Raw genomic sequence first — 13,813 nt, forward strand, 5'->3', positions numbered from 1 at the left:
AGTGCCCACTGCGTGCCAAGCAGTTTTCTATGTTCTGGGAATAGAATTAAACTTGCAGCTCTCATAGAGCTTGCATTCTAGCAGCAAGAGGAAGAAATGTGGCTGGGTAGGGCAAACCCGTATCACCTGAAGAATGCTGCCACGGACCACTCTGATTATTGGATTGTACCAAGTGGGAACAAGAAGGGGGACGGACAGGAGAGGAGAGAAATGCAGGAAAAAAGAAGTTGAAAGAATCCAATCCTACTAGAAATCCAGAAATGGACCAGGTTTCATCAGACCTAAGTGCCCCTACACCACTTAGTTAGTATTTCAGCTGAGAATGCAAAACCTGAATCTAATCACGAGAAAAGATCAGACAAACCCAAAAAGAAAAACCTCCCCCTCCTTCTTTTTAATATAATAAAAGACAGGAGGGCTGGGGGGAATTTTCAGATTAAAGGAGCCTAAAGAGACATGAGAAATGAATACAGTACCTAATCCTCGACTGTAACCTGTGTGTGGTAGGGGGTGCGATAAAGTTTATTACTGGGTCAACTGACAAAACCGGAATGCAGCATGTGGTTTAAAGTTACTCAGGTTATATAAAGGGATGTCCTTATTCTTAGAAGAGAGAGCGCAAATGAAAAAAGCAAATGGAGCAAATTGTTAGTAATTGATGAATTTGAGTAAAGGATATACACGAATTCTTTGTACTATTCTTGCAACTTTCCCAACTAAGACATTAAAAAAAAAATTTGTCCATGAGACCTGGACTTTAAGCCAAGCCTCTTTGCTAAATTAGTCGGTGACCCTGAATAAATTCCTTCCTTTCTCTGGGCCTTGTTCTCTAACCCAGATACTTTCTAAGTTTTTTTTTAAGACTTTATTTATTTATTTTTTTAGAAAGGGAACGGAGGGAGAAAGAGGGAGAGAGAAACATCAATGTGCAGTTGCTGGGGGTCATAGCCTGCAACCCAGGCATGTACCCTGACTGGGAATCGAACCTGCGACACTTTGGTTCGCAGCCCGCGCTCAACCCACTGAGCTACCCCAGCCAGGGCTAGGTTTGTTTTTTTTTATGGTTCTAGCAATCAATGTTCCAGACTCCGAGATTTCCTACAACGTCTCTCACCCCACCGGTTGTTTCACCGCAACTTTCTACGAAGTGCCCACCCGTGCTTTCATCGGCCATGTATTTGTCCCACCCCATCTCTGCCACTAGCGGCAGGTCCAGCCACTCTTTAGGAGAGCCCTAGGGCCCATCTTCAAGGAGGTTCTAGCATCGATTGGCACGTGCGTTCTCCTCCAACAAACTACAGCCCCCAAAAGGCTTTGCGGCAGCCTCTCTAGGCTTACCACCAAAGACAAAAGGCTTTTCAGCGCCGGTCTGCCTTTGCATGGCTTTTTGGGAATTGCAGTTCATCTGCGAATTGCCAAAGAGCCAGGGCAAGGTTGAAAGCCACCCTTCCCAGCATACCCAGCGCTATTTCTAGCCAATTGAAGGTGCGGATCTTGGGAGGAGGGCGGGGAAGAGGAGGAGCTGCCTGGCGCCTGCGCAGTATGTGTGGCTGGGGAATTCATGTGGAGGTCAGAGTGGAAGCAGGTGAGAATGCAGGGGTTTGGCTGTGGTCCGCTCTAGGGCAATTCTACAGTCCTTCTCTGCTCTCCCATTCTCAGTTTAGGCGAGTGTCTTGCATGCGTGGGTCCGCCTCCTCGGAAAGGGGGGACGGGGGTGAGCCCAGGACGAGCCCAGGGGTTGCGTAGAATAAGGGAGGTGTGTATGGGGGCAGGGTGAGGAATAATCCAGAAGCTATTAGAAATGGAAAGGCTGAGTGGTGAGGGCTGGGCGTCCTGGCCTTGGAAAGGGAATATTTAAATGCACGAGGACAGATCAAGGTAGTTCAGGAGTTGCCATCTGGGAGGCAAAGAGGTTGGATTTGAGGCTGAAGTGGACGACGACCATGGGGCGGGGCAGTGAAAAGTTAAGTACTGGAGTGGATTCCAGCCGTGCTCCCGCCCGTCCCGCCTCAGTCCCACCTTCCCACTTACTCTATTTTGTATTGGTCCCAGAATGTCGTCCAACTCTTGCTTCCATAAAACAGGCCATTATTAATATCTGTTGTTGAGAAGCGGTATGATGTGCCTTCTAGAATTAGACCTCGAGGTTCCGATTCTGGCTCTGCCACTTAATAACAGTGCGATTTTGGTCTCCTCATGCAACCTCACTGTGCCTCAGTTTCCTCACTGTAATAATCTGCTTCAGAGGGGTTGGTGTGATGATTAAATAAATTGTCATTGGAAGACTGTCCCATATAAAGGTTAGCTACTGTTATTTTTGCTGTGGGAATCACCATGTAGCACATTCGTTGAGTTACTTTTCCCAAACCAAAATGGCACAGAAGCAGCCGCCCAGCCTCCCTTGGGGTCTGCTTGTCGGGGAAAATGGGAGGGTGGTTTAGTGTGGTGCTCCCTGTGGGTACGGAGCCCATGCCTTGGGCCCGTTTTTGAACCAAGTGCTTCACACCCCTTTTCTTAAATGGTGGGAAAAGAAAAAAGAAATTGATACTACCATTTTTCAAGCTGTAGAATGCCACTTACTGTTTTTCAGTGGATGACTTCAAGCTTTCAGGAATGGCCAAGTAACTAGCCAGCTAGAGAATGAGTATCGTGGCAGAAGATGGCTTTCTCAGAGGATTTTGGGATCAAGTCGAGTTTGTTTTTTGTTTTTTGTTTTTTACTTTCTTAGGTGTGAGTGGGTCCAGCAGGAGGAGACATGGCCGCCAAAGTGTTCGAATCCATTGGCAAGTTCGGCCTGGCCTTGGCCGTTGCGGGAGGCGTGGTAAATTCCGCCTTGTATAATGGTGAGGCATCTTTGCTGGAGGGTTTCGGTGGGTCCGCACTCCTGATGGTAGCATGATCGTCTGTGAACATGTTTGTGATGGAGAGGGCTCCCCTGCTGCCTTCCCATCTCCTGTGGTCCCACTGTCCTCAGAGTCCCCGTCCGGCACATCCTCTCAGAGCCTTTGTTCACAAGGAGCCTCCTGACCTGGGGGTCGCTGGGGGGATGTTTCCAGCGGCTGCAGTTCATTCAAAGTGACGCTGCACGGCCCAGGTGCTGCAGCCCACTGTCAGGGTTCCACTGGCTAGCCGAATCAGAGATCTCGTTGGCTCTCTTCTGCCCGTGCTCGGAGTAACTCAGAAAGAGCTTCAGACCTGCAGTGACCTTGTCCTGAGCAGGAGCTTTTGCTCTGCTGCAGAGAAAATATCTTTAAGATGCATTGCCCAGCTATTAACAGTGCGGCAGGGGTTGAAGTGGGCTTTATTCCCCACTTGGCTAGCGACCTGAAGCGAGTCACAGCTTCCTCACTGGTCAGGTGGTGGGATTGAACTAGTTTGTCACTTAAGACGCCTTCCAAGAATGAAGGTACTTGGACCAACTATAGAGCCGTAAAGCAGCTGGTCAGAAAAGCCTGCTTGGCTTTGCTTACATGGCACAGCGTTTGCTCTGACCTTTTGGGCCTCCCCAGCATAACCAGGCAGTCATCACTGTCGCCAGTGTCTCTAGGAGTCAGCAGGGCGGCTCCACAGCCCCTCAAAACCCTGGGGGAGATCAACGGCTGGAAAGAAAGAGTGGGGCCTTCCATATTTTAGGACTTCGATAGTCGGGGAGCTGCTACTGGGAACGCTCGGTTAAATCGGAGCCAGGTTAACTGTGGTAGCAGCGAAGGCCTTGGGGTAATAGAAAGAAGCTTTGGGAGGTGGTTTCTGGAAATGCGTTAATGGGAGTTTGGGGATGGGGTGGTTAATCAGAAAATCAGCAGCCAGTTACTTCAGGGAGAAAGGATGCTGAGGAATAGATCCTATTACCGAAGTCCTTGGGAAGACACATGGGACAGGAAGTGATTGCTGAGTTTTGTAGCTGTTCAGAAGCCTCCAGAGGCCATAAGTGAGGGAAGACTGAGTGGGGAGACTTAATAAATGAACAGAAAGCTCCAAGGATCTTTCAAGGGCATGGTTCTTTTTTTTTTTTTTTAAGATTTTATTTATTTATTTTTAGAGGTAGTAAGGGAGGAAGAAGGAGATGGAGAGAATCATCAATGTCTGGTTGACTTTCAAGTGACCCTTTCTGGGACCTGACTCACAACCCAGGCATGTGCCCTGACCGGGAATGGAACTGGCAACCCTTTGGTTTGCAGTCCAGTGCTCAATCCACTGAGCCACACCAGCCAGGGCGGCATGGTTCTTTGGTTCCAGGGTGAGGAGGTTTTTTCTGACCCATCATTATCCTTTGCTCCTAGTGGATGCTGGGCACAGAGCTGTCATCTTTGACCGGTTCCGGGGAGTGCAGGACATCGTGGTCGGGGAAGGGACGCACTTTCTCATCCCCTGGGTACAGAAACCAATTATCTTTGACTGCCGCTCTCGACCACGTAATGTGCCGGTGATCACCGGCAGCAAAGGTGAGTCCTGCCCGTGGGTTAGGGAGAGAGAGCGGAATGGGCACTGTGCAACCCTGAAGAGGTTGACCTTCACGTTAAGAATTCCTCGCATGTTTTCCCTGGAGTGTTGTATGTGGATTCATGGAAAGATATATGCAGGGTCCGGCAAAAATAACACGCCATTTTTATCACAAAATCATAAGCATGTAATTCTGTAACATAACAATATCACACTCAAGCACATCATACAGCATTTTAGAGGAAATGTTCACATTAAGACTAAAAATTATTACACTCGTATCATTACCTTACCCACCATACTCAAGCAGGTGTTACTTCTGCCGGACCCTGTACACTTAAGGTGTACACACAAGCTGTACAAATTTAAAGAAATATTCAAAGATTTATTTTGAGGGTTACATAGTGACCCAATTTCAAAAATATGTAAGTTGCCTTTTTGCCCTCGGTCGACCCTTCCCATTGGTTCCTGTTCCCCAGAGTGACTATAAACCGGTCTCTACCGGCTCTTCATCACAGCTGTGGCGTACTCGCCAAGGCCTCTGCGTCCGGCAGTGCTGACTTCACGTTGTCACTCACAGCGTGAGGCCCGCATCCCTGGGAGCTGTTTCCTGGTGCCCTGCACACCACTGGATTTCCAGACGGCCTAAAGTGGATCGCTGTCACTGTTTCCCCCATCCCGTGCGCGGAGGTGCGCGGGCAGTGAATGGAGTAGCAGGTGCCAGCTCAGCGGTGACAGTTCCCCACAGTGAGCGGAGAGGTCGCTCCATTGTCTCATTGACACTCGATGCCCTCAGGACTGTGCCTCTGCAGAAGTCTGCTCACTGTGGCCGCCCGGCTGTGTGCTGGGGGAGGGTGGGTCAGAGGTGACTGAGCCGGGGCCTCCAGTCCAGCCAGGGAGGTAGAGACTCCAACAAACTGACACGATGTCATGTGGCGAGCACTGGAGCCAAGGTTGCAGGGTGTGTGGGGAGCAGAGGAGAGCAGCCAGCGCCCGCAGGTGGCTGGGCGGGCTCCCGAGGGGGCTTGTGTCTGAACTGGGGTTTCAGGGTGGGCAGCGTGTCGGGCGGGAGCAGGACGGGGAAGGGTACGTGGGTGTGGCGTAGCTGTCATGTAGCTCCCCTGCTGCGGACCCAGGAGGGAGCCCCCATGGAGGGTCTGGCTTGCCTGCTACGAGGGAGGAAATCACAGGGAGGGTGGGGTTCGTCGAGAAACCTCAGACTAACTTGAAAGCCCAGTTCTCAACTTCCCGCCTCTTTGGGATTTTTTTTCTCTAGTGTTTTGTAGTCGTCCTAAGGGTACGTTACGTTCCCACCTTCGAGAACTGTCGAGATCAGGGGCTTGCATGTGTACGTTTCCCACTTCTCTTGGCTCCTGGTTCAAGATTCTTATCTCATGGGTGCTTGGTCCGTATTCCTTTTTTTTTTTTTTTAAGTTGATGAATTAATTATTTTTATCCTTACCTGAGAACATCTTTTCATTGTTTCTATAAAGGCAGGAAGGAGGGAGAGAAGGAGAGGTACATTGATTGGTTGCCTCCTGTACACACCCCCACTGGAGGTCAAACCTGCAGCCTAGATATGTGCCCTGACCAAGGATTGAACCCTTGACCTTTCCGTTTACAGGACAATGCTCCAGCCAACTGAGCCACGCCGGCCAGGGCTTGGTCCGTATTCCTAATGGCTGTAAGGGAGCTGGGACGGTGCTGTAGCTGTGCGCAGGCCCGAGCCACCAGGGGGCGTTGTGTTTCGCTCCCCAGCCCTTTGGCTGGGCCAGGCAATGAGAAGAGGGCTTAGATGGTTCTGATGGCCTCTTACCATCTGTCGCACTGGACGGTGTTGTCCTCGGTCAGTTTCCCCGACCATGCCTGGCAGGCAGATGAAACCATCCCCGTTCTTGCAGAACCAAGTTGAGATTGGCTGGAGCTTTGTGAGGTCAGACAGTGAGTAAACAGCAGAGTGGGACTGCAGCCCAGGCCTTCGGACGGTCGCTTTGGTCCAAAGGGGACTGTGGCTGCTGAACCGCAGTAACCCCCCCAGAGCGTGCTCCCGACGGGGGCTGGTGTGCCAGGCCTTGAAAAGGCCTTGCCCTGGAGTCTCGGCGTTGCCCTGTTTCCGTAGTACGTTCCGTGTCCCAGCCGTCCCGGGGCACCTGCTGAACACCTCTGAATGGTGTGAATCAGGGGCCATTCAGGACACGCTGAAACCAAAACCTTTAAGAATCCAGCAAAGGTGCCCTGCTGGATTCTCTACCAAGGAAACCAGGCGTCCTTGCTCCTTGCCCTCCAGGATCTTACAAGTAGCAACTTTACTTACAAATTGCAGCACACTTGGGGTAGGAGGTCACGTCGAAGGCCACCGTGCATTTTGTTTTTAACTCCAGCGTCTGTCCCCTCTCCGAAGATTTGCAGAACGTCAACATCACCCTGCGCATCCTCTTCCGCCCGGTCGCCAGCCAGCTCCCGCGCATCTTCACCAGCATCGGCGAGGACTATGACGAGCGCGTGCTGCCGTCCATCACCACGGAGATCCTCAAGTCGGTGGTGGTGAGTGGGCAGGGCCGCGGCCTCGAGCAGTGTGCCCCCCTCCCCCGCCCCCCCCCCATCGCTAGGCGGCAGGAGGAGCTTGGCATTGCGGGGGTGGGGGGGGTTGGGAAGTGGCTGGGAGCTTCCTGGGTCCCTTCCTGCCTCCTCTTTCTCCTGACCGGCGCCTCCCCCCTCCCCTCGGAGCCAGGCTCGCTTCGATGCTGGAGAACTCATCACCCAGAGAGAGCTGGTCTCCAGACAGGTGAGCGACGACCTCACCGAGCGAGCTGCAACCTTCGGGCTCATCCTGGATGACGTGTCCTTGGTAAGGTCCTTGGGGGGCCTGCCGGGAGGGGCCTGCCTTCCCCTTTCCTGGAGGGGAGACTCGAAAGCGCGGAAACTTCTTGGCAGCGTGAGGCGTTCTCCTCGGGTTTGTTTTCAGTCTGGGGTTCTTTAATCTCACCCCTGCCACACATTTGTCTCTTGATTTCTGGGCCTGCCCAACCTAACTTGAGTTTTTCCACCATCCCCAAACTGTGACTGTGCCTGTGACCGTGCCCCCGAGCTTCCCAGGGAGTGACGGCTTGTTGGCCCTGTTGACGCAGGAAGAAACTGCCTGGTGGGACCAGAGAACCACCCGGGTAGCCGTGCTCCCTGGCGCAGGCCTCCCAGCCCCACCGTGGGAATTTTCTAGCACTTAAGTAGAAGCTCAGTGAAGTGAGCTCCGGGAACCCCCGGTGGGAGGGGTGGGCTGTACACGCCTGGTTCTGTTCCCCCAAGCCTGGCGTGGGGGGCGGGGGACGTCTCAGAGACCTGAGCTGTCCTCTTGACACGGCATATCTGTGCGTTTACGTGGCACTGATTGCCACGACTCAGACAGAAAGCAGCACAGGCCGGGATAGCATTTCAGACCGAGGAGGTGAGGGGAAGGGTCATGTTTCTGGATTCTGTGGGAAAATCGCTTGGAGGGATTTGTTCAGGCTGTGAGGTGGAGCGTGCCCTGTTGAGCTCTCCTGTGCATCGCTAGGGAAAGGCACCGTTTTCCCCTTGTCGTCCGCGCAGCTGTTTCAGCAGTCACACCCCGAGACACCCGGTGCTGGCTGCTGGTGCTGGCTGCTGGGCACGCGGCACCGCCTCCCGTGGAAGCGCCTGTGGGCTCCCTCTGCTGGCGAGACTCTGGGCTGCAGCCGTTTGGCTCCCCTGCCCGCGATTCCTCGGGCTCTCCCTCTTACTGCTGACCCGAACACCTCGGCAGTGAGAGAGGGCTAAGTAAAACCTGAGGAGACGGTTGGCGTTTTGCTAGACTTTAACCACATACTCCGTTCTGGGGGAGTGTGGGCTGACCACAAGAAACCATATCTAAGAGGTGTGAGAAGAAAATTAGATTTCCTGGGGAATTTGCTGCCCTCAGCCGGCCCTCTGAGAGAGGCATTTTATTCCTTAATGGCACGTTTCATTTTTCATCTCTCAGGATTGCGTTTTCTTCCCCAAACTCGGAATAAGAGCCCGGGTCTTAGAAGTGCAGCAGGCAGTGCAGAGCCGCTGCCGTCGAAGAGTGGGGAGTGCTAACAGTTCTGGAAGGCGTGGGACTCGGGCTTCCTCTTCCGGAGAAACTTGGAGCTGCTTCTCTTTTTCTTTAAAAACCAGAGGTGTGGAGAGTGGAGGAGGAATCCAGTAGCAAAACCAATGTTACTTTTCCCCTTAGCTCTTCCTTTGTAATAGAAAGCTGGTAAATAAGTAAATTACTCTAGACCCGGCAGTAGGCATTCCGAAGTCTGTTCCCCCTGTTTGCATGATGAGCGTTAGAGACTGTCGCCTCAGCCAAGTCTCGGTTGTTGATGTCACTGGGGAAGGTCTGGAGGACCGGGGTTTTAAAACCCTCGCCCGAAGCAATAGCTTTACCTGCCGCCTCTTGCTTTTAAGCCCTTCACCAGAAGCGCTCACACAGGGAGTACCACGGTTTGCGTCCCACGTCCTGTCCTCTTCCCGTTTGGTGGTGGGGGTGCCGCGAGAAAGAAGCGGCCTGGCTCATCTGTGAGCACAGAGCATCGGGCTCTTGCCTCCCTGGGGACCAGCTGCACCCTCACTCTCGGGGGCTCACTCTCCCTCTGGCCTCCCTGGGGGCTTGAAATAGGCCGTCAGGACCTTGGAAGAGCACCAGTCCCGGCAGGGATCCTGGAACCCACAGGTCTCCTTCCTTAGGGAGGTGCTCAGTCAAGTAGATGCCTTCAGTGTCTGTGGGCTGTTTTCTCCCCAATATCGTCTCCCTGAGGGCGACAATGCTGTGCAGGAGCAGTTTGGGCAGCCAGGGAGTCCGGGTGCAAACTCAGTTCGGACACAGACGGGGAGGTGGAAGGGTGATGTGGCCTCCTGCTGCCTCCCCGGGGCTAGAGCCGTTCCTGGCCTCTTCCCTCCGGCAGCTGTGGGGGCCTTGCAGCCACACTGTCTAAGCAATTACACTGCCTCATCTTGCGCTCACTCTGTCCCCCTAGACTCATCTGACCTTTGGGAAGGAGTTCACAGAAGCGGTAGAAGCCAAACAGGTGGCCCAGCAGGAAGCGGAGAGGGCCAGATTTGTGGTGGAAAAGGTGAGCGTTCAACCAGATGGCAAGAGCCCCCCCTTCCCTTCCTCCTGTGCTCTGCCTCCCATTTGCTGGGTGGCCTGGAAATTTATCATCTGTCATCTCTTCTTCCGGGATCACTGGAAGGGGGTTGCAGGGACTGTTCTCCTGCAATTGGTTCCAGAGTCTTTGGGGGCCCGTCAGGGATACGTGAAGTTATGTTCCTGAGTCACTGAAGGGTCATTCTTTTCCCCACTTCCCTAAGATCAAAACCACCCCTACAGATAAAAACGTTTCTCCGAGAACATTTGCAGCTTCGGTAAGAGGTCGTTTTTAACCATGGTTACGCAGTGAAAGCTGACAGCGCAGAGGATCAGATGTTGCGCCAGATGCGCCGTGGTCCCTGGGTTTTTTCAAACCCTAAATCTGTCCAGATGTTCGGAGTGCGGTGGGACACCGCATGTTTGCATCCCAGCCTGGTCTTCCGGGCTCTCTGAAGGTGTATTTATTTCTTGCTGTTCCCCGCCTCCCACCACTGCTCCTCTTGAGTTAGTATTCTCATTCAAGACCCGTTAGTACTTAAAGTCCCACATACAAGGGATATGTGGGCGGCCAGTGTTTCATTTTAGAGACTGTAAACTCGACGGCAGGAACTGTCTTTGCTTTATGTGAACTGCCTGCCTCTGGGGTCTGGCACGTGCCCGAGACTGTGCCTGGGGGTACTCGGTGCGCAGTAAACGTTTGTCGAGTGGACAGTCCCAGGGCCCAGCAGCCTCAGAACTGTGTTCATTTAACTCGCCTGTCACTGTGCTCCCACGCTTGGGAAGGCCACGCATTGCAGATGGATGTCGTCCTGTTGATACCAGTACAGGAAGCCTAGAAGGTCCCGTACTGGGTGCCTGGGTACATGGCCGGCGACCCCTGTAGCTCACAGGCAGCGCTCGGGAGCGTCACCTGGGCCTGCCGCCCCTGCTTGTTAGCTGCACTGGGTTTGGTGGTCATCTGACCCGGGACTGGTGGGGAAGATGAGTCTGAGGGTTGATGGCGCCTTCCTCTCCTGTTCTTCTTGCCCTGGGGTGCTCCTGCCTCAGAGTAGGGTGGCCAGACCAGATTGCTATTAGTGTTGATGAAGACTTTGAAATGAGACAGCTGTTCATGCAGCTGACAATGCATCCCTGCCATGATGAGGGGTGAGGGGGACAGGACCGGAGAGGACCGGGTGGATGGATGGTGCTCGTTGACCCCACCTAGAGGAGGAGGAGGCAGCGGAGATGTCTGACCCGGGCCCTTCGAGGCTGTGGCCTGCTCCCCAGTGCCCTGAGGTGTGACCTTGGTCTCTCTCCGCCTCCGCCGTCCTAGGCTGAGCAGCAGAAGAAGGCGGCCATCATCTCTGCCGAGGGCGACTCCAAGGCTGCCGAGCTGATCGCCAACTCGCTCGCCAGCGCAGGCGACGGCCTGATCGAGCTGCGCAAGCTGGAGGCCGCGGAGGACATCGCGTACCAGCTCTCGCGCTCCCGGAACATCACCTACCTGCCGTCCGGGCAGTCGGTGCTCCTCCAGCTGCCCCAGTGAGGCCTGCGCCGCCCTCGGCTGCCCGGGCCGTGTGGGCCACAGCCTCGAGGGTTCTCACCGTCGCCTCCTTCTGCCCGCACCCCAGAATCACTGTGAAATTTCGTGATTGGCTTCAAGTGAAGGAAATAAAAGTAAAATCAGTTCAGATCACTAATTACTCTTTATCAGATGAAACTCACTTCTTATTCTCATTTGCACCCACCTTTTTTACCCACCTCCCCACCCAAAATGCCAAGTGCCTACACAGGCCAGCTGGGCCCTGCCTTCGGGGCCGAGGCACTGGTGGTTGGCAGAAGGAAGGCAGCGTCCTGTCCCGCGTGCGAGCGGCTGGGGAGCACAGTTGTCAGCCCGAGCGGACTTGTGGCCTCTGACCCTGCAGTTACTCAAGATTTGAAGAAGGTGGCACACAGCACCACCGAGAACGCAGGCCTCCATGTTTTGCAGCAGCTCCTGCACAGACCCAGCTGAAGAGGGGCCGGGAGGGTCAGAGAGGAAGTGGTCTGTCTCTTACCATGAAGCTGATTGTCTGGCGGGGGTGCGGGGGGTGGGGGGCGGGTAGCAGAAGCAGGCGTGTACAAACGGCATAGATGGAAGAGTCTGCCCCTGTGAAGGTGGGTGGGCTTGATTTGCTGCCCCCTGAGGGTCCTGAGTCTGGGACGGACTTGGATAGTGAGAGTGTGGTCCTGGACTGAGATGTGAGTCCTGCGGAAGACTTCCTCCCCGCCCCCCGCCCCGGTGTCTCTCAAACACCCAGTGGAATTCCATCTTGAAGGATTGCATCCTGCCGGGGCCAAACATGCCTGCCAAAGCCATGCATCCTGCGTTCCTGGCCCCCGCTCGGAGACTGCCCTTCCAGAGGGCTCCGTGCCCGTGCTGGGAAGGGAACGCCCCGGGCAGAAAACAAGCGCGTGTAAACTGCTGTCAATAAAGGACACCCAGACCTTCCAGCTCCGTCCTGTGGGTTTGTGTGTGTGTGTGTGCGCGCGCACGTGGGAGCTGCACAGAGTGTTCCAGCAGTTCCTGTGTGCACACGTTTGTATCGCCAGTGGGACGGAACCTCTGGCAAGGCCGAAAACGCCTGAGTTTCAGAGAACACTTTGTGCTCTGCTCCAGATCCGTCCCTGGTTAGGTGGGGCCTGGCCTGAGGTGGGCGCTCAGTAGGTGTGGCCAAGTGGAGGGTCGTCAACTCTGTGGTTTTGGTGCCACTGGGAGCTGGGTGTTGTAGGCCTGCCCACCAGTGGTCAGCAACTCCCCCCTGAAGGGAGTGACTGGTTGTGTGTGTGTGTGTGTGTGTGTGTGAGAGAGAGAGAGACAGCCCGCAGTGCGCTCCAGTTGGATCTTTATATATGTGAGGGGGCTCTGCTGTGGATTCCTGCTGCTTATTCTGCTTCGCTTTGATGCAGAGATGACATTTGAGAGGGCCGAGCTGATGCATTTGGGGTGGCGGGGGTGGGGGGAGTGGAACTAGGAGTGCGAGCCATGTCCATCACCCACCTCACCCTTCTAGGAGCAAAGTGGGACCGACCCTGTGCAGTGAGCGCTCACGTTGCTTCAGCCTCTGCTGTCAGTTTAATCCCTGGGCCCAGCACCTGGCCAAGGCAAGGCGTCCTCTGACCTCAGTTCTGCATTTCTTCTCCCAAGCGGCAGGCCAGCTGTCAGCTGAGAAAGGCAGGGATAATGCAGAGATTTGGGGTGGGGCTGGGGACTGAGTTTCCCATCCCTACACCCTGCTGTCCCCCCAGGGCCTCCCCAAAGGGAGTGAAGCTCTTCCCATACTGCACCCCCCACCCCAGAAATGTGTGCTGGTCTGACCCTCGGCTGAACCTCAAACCCCCCCCCAAAGCTTCATTCTTCTGGATACTCCCACCAGCCTCTATCTAGTCCGGCTCCCTACCCTGTCCTGGGGTTGTTCATTTGAGGGTCTCTTTCGTTTTTGTGAAGAATAGCAAGGCCTGTAAATGATGAGTTTTCTGGACTTGAAACACATCTAAGACCGGAGCAGAAGCGGCATGATTCCTACGTAGGTTCCAGGCCGCTCCCACTCCACAGCCGTCCTCCTGTCCTGCCGTTCATGGCTTTGGACACCCTTGGTGGCGCAGTGTGGGGGAGGGGGTGCAGGAGGCCCCTCTCTTCCCCGGGGACCATTTCAGAAGAGCAGCTGTGTTCCTTGCATTTGACTGGGAGGCTGGGTTTCCCACCCCAGGTGTCTGTTGGCAGGGGCGCCCTCCCAGCCTCTGGTCTCCGCCTCAGGTCTGTCCTTTCTCAGTCGGGGGCTCCTGCTGGTTTTGCCCGTCAGTCCCCCTGCCACAGCTTGTGCCCGTGGCGGCCTCGTTCTGCCTTGACTTCCGGCAAGCTGTAATTCTTTTCACAAATGTGCGAGGGCTGTTAACTGGCTGCTGTGCCCCAGAGTTCCCCTAATGGCCTCTGGGTTTCTCCAGAAGCTGCCACAATGGGCCTTTCTTCATCAGCCTGGGATTCTCCGGGCCGTGGATCAAAAGCCGTGTCCTGTCCTGGCCAGGGGAGGGGCAGAGCAGGGAGTGTCTTCCTCTCCGCTTGGGTAGGGCTGAATAGTTCCCTTGTTCAGGCATCCAGGGTCTCTCGCTAAGAAGGCAGTGGATCCTGGACAGGGAGGGGAGGGAAAACCCTGACAGGGTTGCCCTTCTGCCTTCTAGTTTTACACAAATTCTGCCCAGGCCTGGGGGGCGGGGGGACCAATG

At 54.7% G+C, this 13,813-nt stretch overlaps 1 protein-coding gene across 1 annotated transcript; it reads left to right on the forward strand.

Annotated features, from left to right (window-relative positions):
- The first annotated feature begins 1,506 nt into the window (after positions 1-1,506).
- On the forward strand, positions 1,507-11,258 carry PHB (prohibitin). The gene is made up of 7 exons (XM_028521774.2): positions 1,507-1,585; positions 2,729-2,843; positions 4,281-4,442; positions 6,842-6,984; positions 7,172-7,288; positions 9,456-9,551; positions 10,884-11,258. The coding sequence occupies exons 2-7, from the start codon at positions 2,756-2,758 to the stop codon at positions 11,094-11,096; spliced, it is 819 nt and encodes a 272-aa protein (XP_028377575.1). The 5' UTR covers positions 1,507-1,585; positions 2,729-2,755; the 3' UTR covers positions 11,097-11,258.
- Positions 11,259-13,813: the final 2,555 nt, after the last annotated feature.

The sequence above is a fragment of the Phyllostomus discolor genome, chromosome 8 (assembly GCF_004126475.2).
Source record: "Phyllostomus discolor isolate MPI-MPIP mPhyDis1 chromosome 8, mPhyDis1.pri.v3, whole genome shotgun sequence".
Lineage (NCBI taxonomy): Eukaryota > Metazoa > Chordata > Mammalia > Chiroptera > Phyllostomidae > Phyllostomus > Phyllostomus discolor.